This window comes from Leguminivora glycinivorella, chromosome 4 (genome assembly GCF_023078275.1).
Source record: "Leguminivora glycinivorella isolate SPB_JAAS2020 chromosome 4, LegGlyc_1.1, whole genome shotgun sequence".
Classification (NCBI taxonomy): domain Eukaryota; kingdom Metazoa; phylum Arthropoda; class Insecta; order Lepidoptera; family Tortricidae; genus Leguminivora; species Leguminivora glycinivorella.
Genome location: NC_062974.1, coordinates 893,215 through 915,531, shown reverse-complemented (window position 1 = coordinate 915,531; position 22,317 = coordinate 893,215). Strand labels below are relative to the sequence as shown.

Below are 22,317 nucleotides of genomic sequence, written 5' to 3'. Positions count from 1 at the left end.
CAAGTCTATCTAGTCTATACCCTGAAAACATTTAGTAGAAGTAGCACGATATAGCTGTTACAGTTCAGTAAATACATTGCTACCAACTTAACAAACCAATTCGCAGAGTCGAGACTCCTTCGTTTTCTGCTGCGTTCATTGGCGACGCGTCGAATCGCATTCAAATGTATGAGAACTCGATTCAACTCGGCTCGATTCGTCTTAGTGGCCAGGCTTCAAAGAACCATACCATAGACAGTTTTATTTTCATGTTTGCACTCAAACTGCATATTCAAAATGGTAGGCGGTCCACTAGATAACTAAGATGACTGAAAGTAGGTATTTGTTGATTTATAATTTTCTTTCAAAATAAGTGCTTGGTCGTAGAAAAAGTATTGTATGCAACGGTGTTTAACTGAGTCAAAAAATGCTCGTGGCGTCTTTATTAACAATTTTCGGCTTCGCCTCAAATTGTTACCCACGCCACTCACCGTTTTTGACCTCTTTTAACCACCAGTTGCATAAAATACTATTATAAATATTTACCGCGAAGATTTTAGTAACTAAATAATACGAGTAATTGAACCTACTTAATTTTATTATATTATACGATATATTTATCGAATACAAATGAGGACATATAAGTTTTCTAAGCAAACATCCTGCTTCTATACCTATTTAGTATACACACCAATGCAAATACTTTAATTAAGAAAATTGAGACAATTATCTTCATACCAGTCAACCTAAAGTTTACTATCCACAAGTCCTATGTCCACAAGGTATATTTTCCTTTAAATGCATAGTCTAGCATTAGGTACTACTGCATTGTATCTAGCCAACGCCACAATCCCTTACGTTCCGTAAGCCTGCCGTAGCTAGTTATTCCTACCTCTTCTGCGGACCTAAAATGCTCGCAATTTTATCACTTATCTACGTGGATGAAATATCCGTCACGTTCTCGCATACAGAGTGGGGCCTGTAACAAAGGCAAAGAATTGAACTCTAGGCTATTCTCCTTATACTGATCAACATTTGTTCGGCGACTTTTGAAAATAACTTGTATTTTGATTTTTATCACCCTTGAAAGTTTTTTCTAAGAGGTAATGTATTGCGAATTCTGTTAAGTCTAAAGTGTGACAGACAACGTCAATGACAACAATAATGGCGTACATTGAAGCTAATATTTATTTTGTATGAAAAATTAAAAATTTAAAGACTTCATAATTTTTAAAAGTCACTGAACAAATGTTGATCAGTATAAGGAGAATAGCCTACAGTTCAATTCTTCGCCTTTGTTACAGGCCCCACTCTGTATATGTCTGTGTGAGAGTGACAGATAACTTATAGTCGTTGATAAGTGATAAAATTGGAAACATAATAATACAATAATAGCCCTGCTGTACGAGTAATGTATTATCTACTATAAGATGTTGACATGTAACACGCGTTATTAATATAATAATTAATTAATTTTATTTCGGAAAAAATCCATAGTGTTAGTGTACATTCCCTTAAACCTATGTTAGTTAGTAGTTATTTATTACATCTAAATAACTAAAACTAATAAATTATACACTTGGCCTCTGGAATATTGTATTGTAGTGTGTAACTTTAATGATTGACACTTTGGCTAGGCAGTGCACAGCCATTAGCAATACCTTGCCAATCGATTTGAGGCCATGTCATTAATAATGGGAAAGTCGAGAGTAAACTTGGGCTCGATAATTTTCTCGAAGAAAGTGAGGTAATCGCGATTTAGATGCGGTTTGTGTAAAACCTCATTTTGGTTTTTGACTTGTTTGATCGATATTTAAGGTTTAAGTGAGCGTAAATAATCCTTTTTTTAAAGTAAGGTATTTAAAAATACGTTTGGTAAACAGGTTATTTGTCCTATCAGCCGTTACAAGATTTGCTTAAAACTTTAATAGCAGAGAAAATAATCATGATTGCACTTTTTAAAAAGTGGTGGTCGGAAAACAAGCAAGCGCCACATTTTAAAATTATATTGTTGAACGACGCGTTACATTGAATATGAATTAAAATGTAATGACGAACCGAAAATACAGATTAATTAAATAGATTTCTTGCTCTGTAGACTAAATTTAAAGAAAAAAAACCGGCCAAGAGCGTGTCGGGCCACGCTCAGTGTAGGGTTCCGTAGTTTTCCGTATTTTTCTCAAAAACTACTAAACCTATCAAGTTTAAAACAATTTTCCTAGAAAGTCTTTATATAGTTCTACTTTTGTGATTTTTTTCATAATTTTTAAACATATGGTTCAAAAGTTAGAGGGGGGGGGACGCACTTTTTTTTCCTTTAGGAGCGATTATTTCCGAAAATATTAATATTATCAAAAAACGATCTTAGTAAACCCTTATTCATTTTTAAATACTTATCCAACAATATATCACACTTTGGGGTTGGAATGAAAAAAAAAATCCGCCCCCACTTTACATGTAGGGGGGGTACCCTAATAAAACATTTTTTTCCATTTTTTCTTTTTGCACTTTGTTGGCGTGATTGATATACATATTGGTACCAAATTTCAGCTTTCTGGTGCTTACGGTTACTGAGATTATCCGCGGACGGACGGACGGACGGACGGACAGACAGACATTTATTTTATTTATTTTTATTTATTTATTTACAAAACATGTTAACAGCATAACAGTCGAAACTAAATCACTGCTAACTACATAGAATAAAACATACAACACAGCAACAGTAAATAACAACAAAAGATATCTAAACACAATTTATCTTACCTACATTTTAACTGTAGTAGGCCTTGCATCAATCCTCTCACAGAACTTCAGACACTCATCACGCACAACAACCTGTCTGCTTGCAAATAAGTCGCACTGAGGGGCTGATGCGAGGAACGCATTCAGGAGGACCAAGGAACGCACCAGAGGGGAATTCCTGCGCGCTACAGTACGTGAAGCCGGGACTGCCAGTAGGCAACGGTCCCGAGGTCTGAAATCAATTCTGGTCTTTGAGGGGACGTACAGACGCACCATTTGCTCCACCAGTTCGGGGCAGTCCGACTCCCCACGCAGGACGCTACAGGCAGTAGTGAGAAGTGCATGATTACGTCTTACCTCCAGAGAGAAAACCCAGCACACCCAGTAAGAATTTGGTGGGATATAAAAACGGGTAGTACCCATACATTTTTTTATAAAGGGATCGTAAGAACACTTTTTGCACTCTCTCTAGAAGTAAGACGTAAGATGCTTCGTAAGGGTTCCAAACGACGAAGGCCGACTCGACTTTGCTTCTCACTAGTGAATTGTAAAGGATCTTTAATGTATCGGGGTCATTAAAATCCCTAGAATTCCTAATAATAAACCCCAACCTCTTATAACAGTCGCGCACCAATGAGGTAATGTGATCATGAAAGTTGAGGCTGGAGTCTAAGATTACGCCTAAATCTCGTATGGAATTGACACGAGTAATAGTCTCAGAATCCAGAAAATATTCACAGACAAGGGGATTACGAGCTCGGCTAAATGTAAGGACTGCACATTTTGATGAATTAAAAGTCAGCCTATTTTTTGACATGAGGACATGGCGAAACTATAAGGGTTCCTAGTTGACTACAGAACCCTAAAAAGTATATCCTTCTTTTAATAAAGAAAATGCCTACTTACTCGTAATTCTTTAGTTCACATATATTATTACTATGTCGTACCTATGGCTTTATTCCTGTTAAAATTATACATATTACCCATATTTATATCCTGTGATCATTCTTTGTAATAAATAACTGGATTAACTGACCGACTAATAATTTATACACATGTCATGTCATGTCATGTCATCGACTATTTACAAGTATTGAGTGATCTCATAATTAATTATCGATTCCTATAACAAATACCATATAAATCATATATGTATAGAAACATCTTCGTATGTACCCTTATACAGGCAAAAATGCAATATCGATAGTGGGAGGTCTTTATCAAGTAAGAGGAACCGTATGTGTCAATAATATGTGTACAAATTTTGCCTTATTGCAAAGTACTAAGGTTCAAATGTGTTAATATAGATTTGGAGTCATGTAACTCAGGCATTTCCTTAACTGACTCATCAAAGTTGCTAAAGTTAGTTTAGAAATTTCTGGTTAGTAAATGACTTGAGATTTTATACAAAAAAGGAACTGGTTTGAATGGTAAGTAATATATTTAACTAAAGTTCAATGTCTTTTATGAATATTTTAACAAATTGAGAAATGTTAAGATAGTGAAAAAAAATAATCGTGACCGAGTGTGACAGAACCGAAATCTGATAAATAGTCAGAAATTTTATTGACTCAAATTTATTGAATATAAAAAAGTCTTCTTTATATTTTACGTGCTCGTATTAAAATAATATTGAACTCAAATCTTAAGTTCATATCTAGTAGGCATTTATCTTCTATTTTAATAATGACCAAATCCTAAAGAGACGGTGTCAAATGCCTTTTAAAAAAGGCATTTGACACCGTCTCTCTCCCCACTCTCGTTCGCAAGCTTGAGCTTATGGGAATCAGGGGAAGACCACTTGACCTATTAAATAGCTATCTCAATGGTCGTACCCAGAAAGTCAAGATTAGTCCTTACCTTAGTGATGAGAAGTCTATTTCGTATGGAGTTCCTCAGGGAAGTGTTCTTGGTCCCACATTATTTTTGGCATACATCAATGACTTAACCAATCTTGAAATTGATGGAGGTAGCATAATTTCATATGCAGATGACACTGTTGTTGTTTTTAGTGGAGTCACTTGGGACACAGTGTATGCAAAGGCAGAAAAAGGACTACATAAGATAAATACTTGGCTAAGATCTAATTTACTTACACTAAATGAATCTAAAACGAAATATATGTGCTTTACTAAATACAATAACACGCAACCATCTAACAACTTAGTACTAAGAGTTCACGAATGTAACCTAACAGATACTCAACCTTGTCACTGTAATAGCATTGAAAAGGTTGAATCCATTAAATATCTTGGAGTTATTCTAGATCAGCGTCTCTCATGGTATGGCCACGTGGAATATGTTAACGGTAGAATAAGAAAATTAACCTGGTTATTTAAGAAATTAAAACAAATCGCGTCTCATAAATTATTAAAACAAATATATATTACTTTAGCAGAATCTATTATGACATACTGTATTACTACCTGGGGAGGTTCATGTAAAACTAAATTCATTAACGTCGAACGAGGACAAAGGTGTTTACTTAAAGTCATGTACTCAAAACCATACAGATTTCCCACTTCTGAGCTTTATCAAATATCAAATCTTCTTTCTATGCGCAAATTGTATATATTAAATACCATATTGAAATTACACAAATCTCTCAAATTCAAACCACCTAAAACAACACGTAGGATTTCTCCTACGATTTTTTTTTTCTTATTTTTATTTTTCTCGTAGGTTTTCACCCAAAGTTGCCCCCATTCCAAAGCTAAACTCGGTGTTCGCAAAGCGGCAATATATTGCACAAGCAGCTCACTTGTATAACGTAGTTGATGCCAAACTTTCTATCCATCCACTTACAACAGTGAAATGTAAAAAAATTGTTCGGGATTGGATACATAATTTAGACTATGAGCAAACAGAGTCATTATTAAATTGCTGTACTAGGTAATCATCATATATTTTGCTCTAAACTCAATCTGTATCGCATGAATGCACAAACACACATACACACAAACACACTCAAACAGACACACACACACACACACACACACATACACACACACACACACACACACACACACACACACACACACACATAATATATCTAATACACACTACTTATACACTTATAATTTGTTCCTAATATTATATACACATGTAAATAGCCATTTTTGTTTTTCCTATGTTAAGTATTAGTTATTACCAACATGTAGTAAGAAAGTTATTTCGCCTAGACTTTAGACTGTCTCACTATTGAGAAATATTATACTTTTAACTTAATTTTTCTGTACCTAACGTAATTTAACGAGTTTTGTATTGGTTTGTAGACCCCTACCTTGCCGCTGGAAGAGCGGGGTCTCCTGCTACAAGTATTGATATACTTAATAGGAGGTCCCAACCCTTTCTTACCTTGTAACACAATATCTGTGACCAATAAACGATTTTTCATTTTCATTTTCATTTCATTTTCATTTTCATTTCATTTCATTAAAGAGTAGGTACCGATGACATCATTGACATCCGACACTTTATTACTTACTTTTGAATAAAATGAGCTATTAAATGATATTAAAAACATATAACGTGTTAACTTAATATATGTACAACTCACAAGGACATAATTCTAAGCATCCAAGGCAGTGTGTCGCAACATCCGTTAGCCGTTTAGATCAACATTTATAAAATAGATCGACGAAACCGACCAATACCGGATGATTCTTGCTCATTAATTATATCATCTTCCTAGAAAACATACAAATAAATAATATGTGGATATCCTTCATCATCATCGTCATCATCATCATCATTATTTCAGTCGTTAATCGCCAATCGCTTCGTGTACTTACCACTTATACCGGTCCTGGGCTAATCTCATCCAAAGATGCCCCGCAGTTTTTCGAATGTCGTCTACCCAACAAACGGATGCCAGGAACTTCTTACATCCGAAAGCGTAAAAACTATTTTGTCACCAATCCTTCATCATGACTGTGGGCCCTTTTACGTCAAGTGCAAATTAGGATGGTTTCAACTGGCAATCCAAGATAAATTAAGCATAAAATAAGCATAAGAACTCTGAGCACCGATTGACTAGTATGTTATCAATTCGCGTTCTTGATTGCTCTAGATTTTCATTAACATGGATTTTTGTTCGTAAAGTAACGCCTGATTCCATTGACTATTTTCGTTCATCCCACTTACTAATAATTAGAAATTATTGTCCTTGCGTTTCAATAAAGTTTTATAAAAATAATAAAGCACATCGAATTTTTCTCACATGCCACTCTTTCTACAATCAAAAGACAAGTATTACTAGAAAATACTGCCAACTTATGCCCATCAGGAGCCAACAAACCTTCATTCTGAATGAATGATTCATTCTGACGATCGACGTCAATTACCACTCAATAGCTTTTAATATAGCTATAATAAACCGGTGATAACCAGGCTTTCACCCTACCATTGTCTATTACGTATTCTTAATCGGCTATAGAAAGTGATGGTATTGACGTGGTAATCTAAACATTTATCAACATCTCGTTGTCTTTGTTATCAGAGATTAGTGTTACAGTTTCTATGATGACGCATGGTTTCTATTCAATGTCGATTTGAGTTCTGTAATGTCGAATGTGAATATCTGAACATAATTGCATTTTAGTCTTGGTAAACGGAGCATTCTCGTTTTCATTTATTAATAATAGAAAGTAAAAAGATCTTACATGAGGTTTAAAATATATTATATTTCTAGCCCTTGTCATTCATGGAGTTTTACTTTGAAAATAAAAGTAGTTTGACAACTGTCAAAAGTATGCATAAATGAAGCCAACATAGTGATACTCTGAGCTTGCCACTGTTTAGTTCTATTGATTTGACTAAAAGTGCTCAGCCGGCGTATCATGCTTCTAATTTTATCACTTATCCTCGTGGATAAGACATCTGTCACGCTTTGGCAAGTATGTCAGTGTGAGAGTGACTGATGTCTTATCCACTTGGATAAGTGATAAAATTGGAAGCATAGTACGCCGACAGGACCAGGAAAAAAAGAAAGACAAGATGAGACCATATGACAACTATTTCGCCTGGTCAACTACTTTGGCTCATCCATTATTCCACTATACGTAGAGAATTAATAATACTTACTTAAGTAAAGTTGTTCAGTGTTCCAAATTTTCATCCTATAACGTTTTTGCTTCTGATTGACATTCAACCCCTGAAAATTCAAAAGAGATATCGTCAACCTAACTTTCAGTTCCACTTCGATCTTATGTAAGTTGTTTAAATAGAGTATTAGGCTTGTTAGGTCTAATCATTGGCTGATTTCTTTGCAAACGTATCGCATTTCTAACCGCCATTTTCTTTCCCACTTCCGAGCGTTGTGGTTGGCTTTATGGCTTGTTGGTAACCAGATGAAAGTGTCTACTAGTTGATAACTTCCTATGGTACGTTGCTTATTTACGTATTATTGCAAAAATTAAGTTGCAGGTTTTTTTAATGCTGAAACGGTGTTTTCATGCTCTTCAGTTATTGACGATAGGGAAATGCTTGATGTAACGAGTATCCGAAACTTCCGATTTGGTTGCTTAACTTGTATTGTATTGGTTACACTAAGAGCTCAATAACCAATATTAAAGTGTTTTAAAAGTTTACTGGTTGTGTACTTTTATAGTGTATTATAATTAACTTTTAGTAAATTTCGTCATGTGTGAACAGGGACAACATTACAAATAAGTAAATGACGAAAATTATGGTTTTTTTCTGAATCTTGGTATCTTGAAATCTAATATCAAAATATTTCCGCTGTCAACTATCTATGCAAAGAAAATATTTGACCATGCCGTTACTCGCTTTCTTTTAATGTAATTGTTTTCTGACATGATTTTTTTAGCGATGGGGCTAGCCTTCTCATGCTTGACAGGCCTATTCCCAATAGTGGGATGCATAATAGGCTCAATTATTGATTTACTTTTTTTTTGTTACAGCCTTGGTCCATTCGAGGCGGTGACAGGGAGCGAAATGGTATCCCGGCGGCGAATCCTATCGCGTTCACGCGACGATCTCACCCAGGCCATATCCAACCAGATGGAAGAGGAAGAGGACGTTTGGTACCAGAAGGATAAACTTTACAAGGTACGGTACCATATCTATAAGTATAGGGGAGAAGGGACAGCTTGTACAGACAGCGCGACGAACTATCTAGGTTATCTCCAATCGAATGAACTCATGACGTCTCAAAAGCATTAAATTCTGGAGAGTGTGAACAGGAACTGCATGACCTGGTACCTCATTCCCGTTTCCATCAACGGACAAGGCTCGTGGAGCAGTTTCACCCTTATGTTGTCGACCTTGTCGTCACTTTCCATCAGGTGCGACTAAGGTCAATCACTGTTTGATCTCGCATGACAGATAAATGTATTAGACGAAAAAAATATGCTTAATAGGTATTTGTCGTGGAAACATTATGGACCATTCATTGAAGAGTAATTATGTCTTTTTCCTAACTTATAAAGTAATCACCGTTCAAAATTAACCTATCTTCGACACTTTGTTACCCAGCAACACCAAGCTACTAAATGTACTAATCATATCCACTTTCTACGCATCAATCAACTTATTGAAGCGATGTTCACGGTTCGCTACTCTTCTAATAACATACGACGTAGAAGAAAAATAGCTTAAGTACCTATAAACTTCATAACTCATAGTGCTTTTCAAAATGATGTTAGTATGCGGGAAACATGGCGCTTGTGAAAGATTACTTACCGACCATCACATATGAGTACACCAAAGACAGTAGCGTCGACATTTTCATTTAGCATTCAGTCTAATGCTACCTGTAAGTTCTCGTTGTATAGTTTTTGTACCTGTACGCATTGGAATTAATAATTTCATTATGTATTGTGGTGATTGTTAAAAATGTTGTCATGAAACCTTACCGAAACATAATAATATCATAAATAAAATATTCAGATAGATTACAATTATTGCTTATTCATTTTTAGAGTAAAATGAAGTAGCGAGGCATGCAATTGAAGGGGTGGCACCACACCATAGTGACATATCAATATCAAAAGTTCGATTTTCGGTTGATATGGGATATAATCGCTAAATGGCTTACTTGTCATATTCCCGGTTACTCTAAAATCCGATGGCCCATTTGAAAGCTGAAGCACTGTAGTTTTACGCCTCCGCGGAGTCTGTTGTTAATACTCTGGTGCTCGTATTATGTCAATGTATTGGAGAAATCTTGCGGTGGTTCCCGTGTTGTGGAATAATCGGTGGACCGGAGAGATAGCAGATTGGTGACGATGTCGAAAACACTGGAAACTGGAGCATGAACGTATGGTCGTTAGTGGAGTCAGTGTTGGTCGGATTACATTACTTATTTACTACTTAGGTGTTATTAATAGTCTGAATTTGATTAGCTGCTAAGAGTTTGTCGTAATTTTATGGCCTTTTGGTAAGAAAGGTATAAACATAAACTAATTAATTGGGGCTTTGAAGTTTTATAGGTATAAACAAAGTGGTTGAAAAAAATCAGTAGAGAAATAATTTTGTACTATATCAGAATTTATATTTTGTACTTTCCTGCTTCAAATATTACGTTTCATTTAGCTTACTTCACGAAGGTTAAAATATCTAGATTATTATTATGTATTGTTCGTATTTGTGTTCAAATAGAGTGTTAATTTCATTTATTAATGTTCATGATAGTTCCCTAGTACCTAAATCGACAGTGCTATAAATTTTAATTAAGAAAACACCAACAAGACAACTCTTAATGCAATTTTTTTCAAAATTCTGGTATGTCAAAACATAGGCTACGTAATTTTCATAATCTTTAAGCGCAATCAGTTGCAACTGAGTTATCCAATGACAATAGACCGTAAAGATTCGTATGTCTTAATAAATTTCAATAACCATTAACCATTTTGTTTAATAGCATGACGTCTAGCTTGACCCCAATTATAAGTTAAAAACACATTTGTCTCAAAAACAGTCATGACTTCAGAAGTTATCGCCATTCATCAAATAAACTGTTTAAGAATCAATTTTGTCCTAAAAGTAAAATCTGTATTTTTTTAATATCTGTAGGTTTATCAAATAAAAAATCGATTTTGCCTAGCGTTAAATATTTATCCTAATGACCTATGATGAATGTCCTATAATATTTATTTATTTATACACAAAATTAATAAATTAAGGATGTTGAACATTATTCAAATTATTTTTAATGTTACTGGACATGTTTGTCGATCGAGAGGCCACATGTGATTCTCACATATATTTGGATCCGCACTTGACTTGACCTCCCCATACGGGTCATTAGAATCCACGAGAAAAGGCAAACAGCTTTTTATAACAGAATATTGCCCAAGCAAAAGGTTACGGGTCATTTTAGGCTTCATTAATTGGTCATTTTGACGTTGAAATATTCGCCAATGGCAAAAATGTTCACAAATGAGGTTACTGACACCTATTTTTAACCTTTATACCTATTTTGAAGAAATCACTACCATTTTGTTAACGATAGAGGCACTATACATATTAGCTTCTGATGGTGTGTCGACACGCCGAAAGACGCTTACGTCTATAAAATTTGTAATCCAATCTACCAAATCCAAACACAATTAACGGCTTGCCTCTCCCATATTATTTAATTGTTCCGTGTGTTCACTATTTCCCTACCCTTTGTCTTTGGCTGCGTTTTTGCAATCGTTTCCGACTGTCTACAGTTATTAAGGACGTGAGGACTGTTGTACAATGCCCGATGTTGCTTACCGCGTTACATTTGCTACAGACATCTTTATCGATAAATTACCTTGTTTACTTTCCATTGCTGCTTTATCTTCATTTGTCTTATTATCTCTTGCAACATTAGCAGCAATGATAATGTTTTCTTCTTTATTCTTACTTACATCGTCACTTTAGTAATCGGAATCTCTATCGCTTTTATTATTAACGTGACTTATGATACTAACAGTGAAAGTTGAGTAGTGACGTTTCTTAAAACATCTTCAATATAATAATCGTGACTTCCCTTTTAATACGTCACTGACAACAATGGTTGTCTCGCTCACATCAATGCTAAAATCGGTGGAACGAATCCACAATAGTGGGCCTGTTGACATATGATTATAATCTTTGTAATTTTTCTACATGTTAAAATAACTCTTAACAAGCCTTCACAGACAGTAAAAAATTAACAGCTTGCGCGTTCCACTTGTAAATCAACTGCGAAGATTACAGACAAAAAAGTAAAGCGTCGAAAAATATTTTTATGTCTTATAAAATGACAGGCCAGATTGGAATCCCGAAAATTGATATCATCGATTTTAATAGACAATAATATATCAAACGCCAGCTCTGTACATTTTTTTTGTACAATGTCGTGCTTGGCATACCAGTATTCAGAATCGCTAGTTTGTAACTTGCCATAAACATGGATAATTACGATACTCTTCTTGTATAGATAAAACGAAGTCTCGGCCTGACATGTTTACTTATTATCGTGTTCGTGTCTTTATTTGGCGGCAGCGCCGTGCAGACTGAATAAAAATGGACGTAGTTTTGCACATTCACGGAGCGTTTGGAGTGCGTCTAGATGGCGTGGTGCGCGTTTTGTGTACGTTTCTAGCACTGACGGTCATTCCAAAGTCGCCGCGCCGATACGTCCAAATGGCGTGGCGTGGTGGATTTCAATCCAAATGGAAATCCACGTTCAGGATGCCGTTTAAAAAACATTATACGTTTTTGACATTCACGGGCCGATTTTGGAATGCAACTACGCCATTTGGACTGTTGGAAGGCTCGTCAGTGGCCACCTTAACAAACGTTCTCTCTCAAATTGAGAAAGAACAATCGAGGCTTAAATAGGCTACGTGGAAGATGCCGGTAGTCAAGAGATTAAATGATAATCAGGAAGCGAACTCAACCTCAAAAGCATTGTTGACCATTAACCGCTACTTAGTCGTCTGTTTGCAAATAAAGACTCGTGACCAGCTGTCAATCGCAGAAGCCGGTCAGCTCTGACCCATTGATCGACTTCGTGACCGGCGAATAACAATCTGGCCATCACAGTAAGGAAACCAGCTGGTTACAATACCAATGTAAAATGAACTTAGACTTGAATGAATTCGCTTTGGCTGGAGATCGTTCTCTAAGTCTAGATATTTGACGTTTGGCCTTAGTGCCAATTATTGGCCATTATGGTAGATTTAAAATTAGGGTACGAGTGGGTTTACAATAGTAGAAGCATGTTTATAATTAAATTAGGAACAGTAAATTGCTAACTTGTTCGAAGCCCGTGATCAGACTTCATTTGTTAAAATACTTTGGATTATAGTATCCTTAGTAGATTTTGATGATGATGAGATACAATGTAGGTACCTACTGTTGAAAATTTCTACATACTTACTGTAAGTTTGGAAACTTCTCATACTATTGGATGTGAATTTGATACTTTATAAATCTGAATTTTTCCAATGTTTTTCCTAATTTCTGAAATTTGGATAAAGGAGATTGGTTCAGAATATCCGGAACTTGATTTATTTTATAAAGTGTCAACTGAATAAAATTAATTACATTGCCAGGTCATTATTCCCTCCAAGAACCGGACACAGTCAATCGGTAAGGTCACTGCACTTATTGACAATGAGGGCTAAACGACACTTCATTTTTTGCAAATCATTTTCTTGGTTTATTTGAATCGATTCTGACAAGGGGCAGAACCAAGACGATGACGCAGGGTGACGATTAAAATTACTTTTAAGCCAGTTGTATAGAATTCATATTATTTGTTTTTATAGTGAACATTTTTTGAAGAATAAAATACTTTTAGGTTTATTAAAACATGTAATTTCTTATTATTGTGTAAATCCTATCGTATTCTTTCTAATTGATGGCTTCTAAGGACATGCTTCTGGTTAACCCAAATAAAGCAACTGAAATTTCTGCTTGCATGCATGCATGAGGTGGGTTTGATTCGTATCTTCTCCCGATGCAGCAAGACTGCTGGGCCAATTTTGATGATGTCAATGAATTATTATTTATGAGTAAATTAATAAACAAGGAAAAAGGCAAAGAAAGACAAGACTGGAGATTGCTTCACTCTTGTCAAATTTCTGATGATAACAAAATCACAAAACTTAAAACGAAAAAATCTGTAAAAAAAAATATTAAAGGATATTTTTAACTAAGCTCAAGAAGGCTTGTGTTATGAGTACTAGATAAAGATGTATATAATATACAGAGGCTTAAATACATAGAAAACACATATGACTGAGGAACAGATATTATGTGCTCATCACACAAATAAATGCCCTTTTTTTATACCACACAAACAGGCAAACCGCCTGATGGAAAGCGGTCACCGTAACCTATGGACACCTGCAACTTAAGGGGTGTCACGTGCGCGTTGCCGACCCATTACAAACTTGCTCTTACCGAGATTAGAATCCGGGACCGCGTCTTAGAAGCCAGTGTCACTATTCACTAAGCTAGACCGGTCGTTTGTAAATTTTGACACGTTTTACTGATTCTAACGAACATGGCAAAGAATCTTGATTAAGATTTCGCAATGTTGGCAAAGGGCAACCTGTTGCCTAGTATGTCAGAGCATGCAGAGCTCGGAACAAGTTTTACTGTGTATCGCCGTAGTTGGCGCGGCATTAACCTAGCTCATCAGGCTCGGGTTAGCCTAATTGTCTTTGAAAGATTGGTGTTGCGACAAGAGGTTACTCATTGACGTACGTTTTTGTATATTTTTACTATCAATAGCCAACATGCACAAACCTTTTCGTATTTAGCTGACTATATTAACCTACAATATATAAAGTAAGCAAGATTTTGCCTAGTTTTGATACACATATTACTTTGGCGTTTTTTTTAGATTGGGTCTCTATTATCAAAATGTTCGAACCTACAATACAATACAAATCCACTTTATTGCACAACCTCAGAAATGTACATAGGAACACACACATTACAATAAATTTTATTACAGAGGTAAACAACAGGCGGCCTTATCGCTAAAGAGCGATCTCTTCCAGGCAACCTTTGGGTAGCCTTGTGGTTGGGGCTACCTACATACGTTCTAAGTTTTTTTTATCGATGGTACAAATAAAATTTTCTCATCTTTTGATTCCCTGATAGTCTACTGTGACTGCTGACCGCCAGGCGGACCATATGTTTTTTTTGTTACCATAGAAATTTAGTTGTTATAAAAGAAATTAACAAAGTTATTTAAACAATTGTCAATAATGCAGTCACTAAGACCATACTTATTATTATGACTTACTACTGACATCTTATGACAGTTCCAAAATCTCAACTCTAATTAAATAAGATTCAAACAGTACTAACTTATACAACCATGTCCCGCGGTCACCGCTCACGCGGTGTCGCAACACCGTTGGCCAACACCTGTTCGACTTGTTAATCTGTGACAACACCAATGACACTGTTTGTTTTTAGCCTTATAGTCAAATTCTTTGGTTTTTGCAACGTGTGTTTACAGTATGTGTCCTATATCGTCGAGAGAAATATTTGTATTTGGACATTTATGTGCAGAAAAAGTGATATCTGGGGGCCGATTTTTGAGTCTCACTGTTACTAAAATACCGGTTGAAAACGGTGAATTGCCTATTATTTTCAGTGACAATTTTCTGAATTCGAACGCCGTGAGACTCAAAAATCGGCCCCCTGCTGGATTCAAATATTCATCTGCAAATAATGCAGTTAATGCACAGGATCCGTAGGCAAGGGGTCGAATCGGTTACTATTATTATCTCTCTTTATCGTCCATGTTGGCAGAGCTAGGTGCAGTAGCCGAATGGCATTTCTGCGACGCGAAACGAAAACGAAACACCGCGAAAGGTAGTCTGGCTCTGTCGCGCCAATACGCAAGAGCGATAGAGATAGATATCTACGAGCGTTTCGTTTCGTGAGCGTTTGTGCCATTCGGCTACGTACCCTGGTTTGTGCACAATCATCACGAAACGCTCACGTAAGCCTGTTCTGTTTCATTGGCGCGACAACTTCGCTTTCGTTTGGCGTCGGAGAAATGCCATTCGGCTACGGGCCCTGTTCTGTTTCATAGGCAACTTGCCAACGGGCTCTGAGCCTCACGTCACGTCCCAGTTTCTCGACTATCCTACATGCCATAATATTATTTCTGTACGACATCTACATATTCCAGTTTATTTGCAAACGCGCATTTATCTATAAATCTGGTAGTGTAGTGTACAAATAAATTATTAGTACATTCTAGAAACCTTTAGGATTTGTAATAATTATTTGCATCATATCGTGAACTAGAGTCTACCCATGTCCTCATTTCATACAGCTCTTATACAATTACCTTAGAAACTAATTCAAAATAGTAAAGGATGTTAGTCCCTATGTCTGAAGTTTCGTCATCGTAAACGCTGAATATAATCGTTGTGGATGCCTTAATTGCGGCCAAATCACGACTTTGTACGAGCAATCTCGACACACGACGTGAGATGAAAGTGAAACTGCACGTCATGATTCTGACTACATATTTCCTACAATACTATAAACTTTATTTTTTATCGATGGAGCTATTGGTCCACTATCAAAGCTTGATAAACCCGATTAAATGTTGTATTTACATTTACGTAATAGTTGCAACATAAACTGGTACCAATTAAGTATCGATAACGCTCGGAAACCATATTGCAACCAATCTATCAAATACATCTCATGCCTTATGGGGACCGCTTTTGGCAATCAATTTGAGATAAGCCTGATTTATGATTTTGAAATTCGCAGACTTTTGCCTCATTATACTTGGCCACAAATACCACATTCCCAATTGGGCTCCAAGACAGGTGGCCGCATCTTCATGTCATGGGTCAACGTTTGACATTTAACTAGTAGGCAAAAGTGATATTGCGTCACTAGGTCGACTGGCCGCATCCAAGCCTTTCGTAAGAATTGTCACTAGTGAATTCACCTGATATATCGTTGCGTGTTAAGTAATTACGTGTTGGAAAGGTCGATGTGCCTGTAATTGAAGATCAGTGCAACGATGTCTTTAATAGATAACATTATTGCATTACTGCAATTATTCTAAATGCTACTTTTGTTGGTGGCATTGATATGATACGTGTTTAGATGATGGTGCTTAAACGCTTTTAAATTGTTATAAATGCATGCGATAAAAAAAGAAAATATACAATTAAGTGAGCTTTAGTTTTAGTGTGAAACGTGCTGCGTTTTGGAACAAAAAGCGATCCTTGTGACCTTAAAAATGTGGGAACAGAAGGTAAGCGAAGTGTCCTTGCACGAACAGAACAGACGGGTTAAAAAAGAGCCCTCCACATCCGGCTCGCGACGAATAATTGTGCTTCGAAATAAAAGCAGAGAAACATTAAGCGTCATCAATTTTATTTTGCAAGGACTTCGCAATAAATGCAAATTTACAATGGACCCTCAGTGCGCTCGGGCAAACATCATTTCGATGAAATGTTATGATACGTGTGATTGGCCTATCGCTCATCAAAACATTTGCAATGACATGCATTCTTTCATACATGCCAAATCCTTCGGACATCAATGTCCATCCAATTTAATTCTTGTTTATTTTCCGATGATTTCTTTGAAGAGAAATTCGCAACGCACTCTGGGGGTCTTATCTGATACTTTTGATACTCAAACGAGGTCTCAACTCGTTTTGTTCTTAATCACGCTTTGTGTTGCACAGAAATCGTGCGGTATTTGACAAGATCCATATAAGACGCAGAAGCGTAGAATATGGATTCCGTAGGTCCTTAAAGGTAGATCCTTTCGAATGGTTTACCTTCAATTGACATTTAATTTAACTGCGACCTTAAAAGTTCAGCGTTCAATCGTGCCGCGTATCGACGTATTTTGCTTCTTTTAAATAATTCCATACAAATTCATGAAACTCGTTAATCTTTCACAGTTAAATCTTAATAGTTAAGAATAGCGAATTCGTGAACGCATTGTTATTGGTTTCATCATCTTTGAGTGTTCGTGTGATGTGCAATTTTACCCTTATTTATTGGCCTTGGCTTTCCCTTATTGACCTGCCACGACAACCTTGCAACAAGTGTAGCACTTGTAGTTGCTTATTTAACTTTAATCACTCAAGTAACATTTTAGTGCTATAATTTTGGTTTTCGACGCCAAAAGCTACTATAGATGTCGTATAAAGGTTTTCGGCGTGACCGCTTGTCGTATAAAAGCCTCAAGTAACACCTTTTAGCTCTATAAGCTTATACCGCTAAAAGGTGTTATTAGGAAGTGATGTAAACGTTTATATCACCATTTTATAGAGCCGCTATAGGCCTGGTCTATAACAGGATCAAATATGACTACTATAGATCTATATTATTGTATAATAGTGTTAGGAATCACTGCTATGCAATCAATTTGCGCTATTAAGGTTCCCGACAAGCTGCTATAGTTGTTGCGTTATACAGCTAAAAGGTGTTATTAGGAAGTGATGTAAACGTTTATATCACCATTTTATAGAGCCGCTATAGGCCTGATGTATAACAGGATCAAATATGACTACTATAGAACAATATTATTATATAATGGTGTTAGAAATCACTGTTATGCAATCAATTTACGCTATTAAGGTTCCCGACAAGCCGCTATAGTTGTTGTGTTATACAGCTAAAAGGTGTTATTAGGAAGTGATGTAAACGTTTATATCACCATTTTATACAGCCGCTATAGGCCTGGTCTATAACAGGATCAAATAACCTACTAAAGAACAATATTATTGTATAATAGTGTTAGGAATCACTGTTATGCTATCAATTTGCGCTATTAAGGTTCCCAACAAGCCGCTTATAGTATTTTTAGTAGTCGTATTTTAACAGAAATTAAAACCTAACTATACCACTATTTTGGGATATAGTGGCTTTGGAAAACACTGCTACAGTATTTAACACTGTAGTAGTGATATGAATACCATTATAGAGCTATTTTGCTGTATAATGAAGTTTTCAGGATACGTTTATATAGCTTTGAAAAGCGTTAATAGTCGTTTTCTAATGCCTTTTATATCTCATCGCCGTATACGTCACAATTACTCTTTTATATCACAGAACTGTGGAATAATGGTTTCGGTATCTCTTTTAAAACACAATAGCGTTATAGCTGAGTTTACTATATGTTTTATAAAAAAAAAATTGTTTAGAAGATCTTTCTATAGTATAACATTGAAAACAAGTATTGTTTTCTATATAAAGAACTTATAAGTTAAACTGGATCATACTTAAAGTCTCATGCAACCCTAATTGAATCCACAATGGCGGGCTTATGGCAGTGAATGCGTATGATAAGTGACATAGTCGAACTATAAAAGCGTATGTTTTACTTCTTGGATCCATAGTAGAAACTATGGTGCCAATAATTTTATTGTATTAAATTATATTTATTTATTTTATTCAAAACAAGTATAAATCGAGGGCGCACTTAAAATACTCCATTAAACTAATATTCTTTTAACGGTAAAATTTCCATCGCATACCTTTTTGCAGTAATGATGGAATTATACGAAATCCAAATTATTTTGATTGACACTAAACTTCACAAGTTCACACGCCACTTTTCATAAAGTTCCTCGTTTGTTAAATATTACACACATTAAATTATTTTAGAAATTTCATTCATTCGCATTAAAAGGGACGGCAACTGCTATTACAGAACAAAAAACCTGTATAACGGAATCTCAAATGCTACTATAGCATAAATTGATACTATAATAGCGTTACTGTGTCATCTATGTCAACAAATTAGCACAATAGTCATCATCACATCACCATTATAGACCTTAAACGTCACGGATGATACTGCTATAGCCCTATTATATCACTAAATGGCTGCATAATTGCGCCAAATCGGCTCTACAGTACCAATATAGACTATTTATAGGACTATTTAATGTGATTTAATTTGGTGCTCTCGACCACTATAGGACCAGAAATTGTTACTTGATACTTATTGTGCTTCAATCACCTCTTTAGTTTATCTTGCTTTAACTTACTTAACCGTATATTGAGCATATCCTTATCTAAAAGAGATTTTATTATCGCATTTATCGCCGCGCGGATTTCAGTTTCACTTTTTAGCGTCTGCCGAGTGAAAGTCGATTTGTGTTCCATACTCTTCCTTTCATCTCGCTTGTGCTGCATAAAATAATCATAAACCAACCTGTTTGGTGACAATAATTCACTGTATCTGTTACAGGCATCTTTATCTTCGTGTCACACTTCCGTTATCTGATGCGACATTGGTATTTGATTTCGTTTTGTTTTTTGTTAGTGTTCTTTTGTTACATTTTGTAGTACAGTCTTCAAATGATAGTCAATATTTAAAAGTAGAAATGTTTCCTGTTTTGTTTCTGTTTTAGATGCATGTTATTATAATGAAAACTTTTCCTCGTACAAAGTGAATTCTCAGTAGGTAGACTAAGTACGTTTTCACATTATCCGATCCGATATCAGATGTCGGAAGGATTTCAATGGAAAAAATCCAAGATGGCGCCTGTAATATATGGGATATCGGTCCGACATCCGATGTCAGGTCGGATAATGTGAAAACGCACTAATTAAAAGAGCAATAGGTTATAATCTATCCCAAGTTTGAATTGTTTTTGTTTGAAGTGTTTAAAAAAATGACCAAATGTTAAACTTGAAACTTACTCGAATATAGTTCATGTGATACGTATGTGACAGCATGTTATACATAGTCTAACTGCATAATTCAATAGTCAGTTTATTTTGGTACAGTTGCAACGTCCTTGTCACCGTATCAAAGTCTAACCGCCGAGCCTTACCAGGGAGTCGAGGCGAGCGACCGAACAGGAAGAGAACAACTTTCATTTTCGCGCACCTGACTCCTGTCTTTACAACCAGACAATAACCATCTTTATCTCTTATAACTTTGGGTCCATTTATCTTTGGAACAAGTTGCAGTGCGACTTGAATTCTTTTAAGAATACCGAGGAATATAGTTTCTTTGCACCGTTTTTGCTTGTGGCTTAAGTAGAGTTGAAACTAATCATGTTTTTGTTAGAATTCATTATGTAAGTGAGGTAAGCGAACCCAAATAGTAAGTAAATGAGAGGCAGTGATTCATTAGGTGTCTGACTTTTATAGACTGATTTGATTGACTTTGATTTGGTAGAATTGGAAAGAGATTTATGTAGTCTTTTTTACATCTTTTCTTTTGTTTCGCTTTGCTGAAGAGATCAATGGACTTACGAGTATGGCTTATGTCCATTGTGTTATTATTGGCAGATATACAGACGAAGACTGTTTATCAATACTAATATTATAAATGGGAAAGTGTGTGTGTCTGTCTTTCACGGCAAAACGGAGGGACGAATTGACGTGATTTTTTATGTGGAAATAGTCGTAGGGATGGAAAGTGACATCGGCTACTTTTTGTCTCTTTCTAACCCTCCACTTCCGTGTGAAGCCTTCCGCAGCTTTCGAATATAACACGAGCAAAGCCGAGGGCTAAATCTAGTGTGCCTATAATAATATGATTGCTTATTTTATTAGCTAATCGAATTGAATCTGGAGCTAATCGTTAAAGATAATGTAAAAATAATTATAGCCTTTTAATTTTCTGGCACTGCCCTGAATTAGCTTGGTTTTTTATTTTGAGCCACACAATTTGGTAAACAGATTATCTTTTAGACTTCGAAGGTTAAAATCTCCACTAATGAGTCAAATTATACAGTTTCATAATCTGAATGATATGTCTCGCAGTTCCCTTTCCCTTCAGCTCACGACGCTGCGTGTGGCTCCATGCTCACGAGCCTATTTCACACGACGAGACATCCACGTTTCTCTTTATTTATCGTTGGAATATTAGTTCTAAATCTTTGGTTTGCTTTTTGTTAGTTTTGTTTGTAGTTTGTTCAAACATGCTGGAACATGAGAGTAAGGACTTTATTCTATCTTTGGAGGCATGTTAGCGTTCATGTTCTTATCGATTTGAAATCTATTTAAATCAAAATAAAACTGATTTTAAAATGTATCCTCCAATGTGTTGTTTTCATTTCCGATTTGTAAATACGTTTGCAAGATAGTGAATGAATCCTGCCAAATGCAAAATTGATTCATATTGATAAATGCATGACAGTAAACTTTAAATTGCACATTAATAGTTCGAAAATAACACCAAGTGTTTCTTTATAAATACTCCGTTTTTCAGAACTAATTAAAATTTTTGGAGTGAAAAAGGTTTTTTGCTCATCATTATAAAAAATACAGTACCTACTCAAATACATTTTAGTAAAGAGAACGCTTCTGTGTTTGTATTGTATACTCATATAGGTACTCATAGTTTATCCGGATACATAAGTACACTTCATTGATATTCATACTTCTCAATAGATCATTCATCATCCCTTTCAACGCGAACGTTTCCTGTCTCCGCACAATGGACGTTCTCGCATTTCATTTTGTTTTTTTAATAACTTCAACTTGATCTTGACTTCTAATTTTTGACCCCATCACTTCCGTCAAAGGCACTTGACTAACTGCATACTTTAGATCGTTCAACTGTTCCAACTTGTTTAAATGCTTTTTCTTCGCGTTCATCGATCAATCTTCTTCGTTTGTTGACAACGACACG

At 35.7% G+C, this 22,317-nt stretch overlaps 1 protein-coding gene across 3 annotated transcripts in view; it reads left to right on the top strand.

The window, feature by feature from the left end:
- The window catches only part of LOC125225472, a 344,251-nt gene that overhangs the window by 200,337 nt on the left and 121,597 nt on the right, over positions 1-22,317 (top strand). For all 3 annotated transcript variants that reach the window (XM_048129212.1, XM_048129214.1, XM_048129213.1), the window contains one exon: positions 8,649-8,796. In XM_048129212.1, coding sequence (XP_047985169.1) covers positions 8,649-8,796 — 148 coding nt within the window. Of the gene's footprint in view, positions 1-8,648; positions 8,797-22,317 lie in introns of those variants that run through there.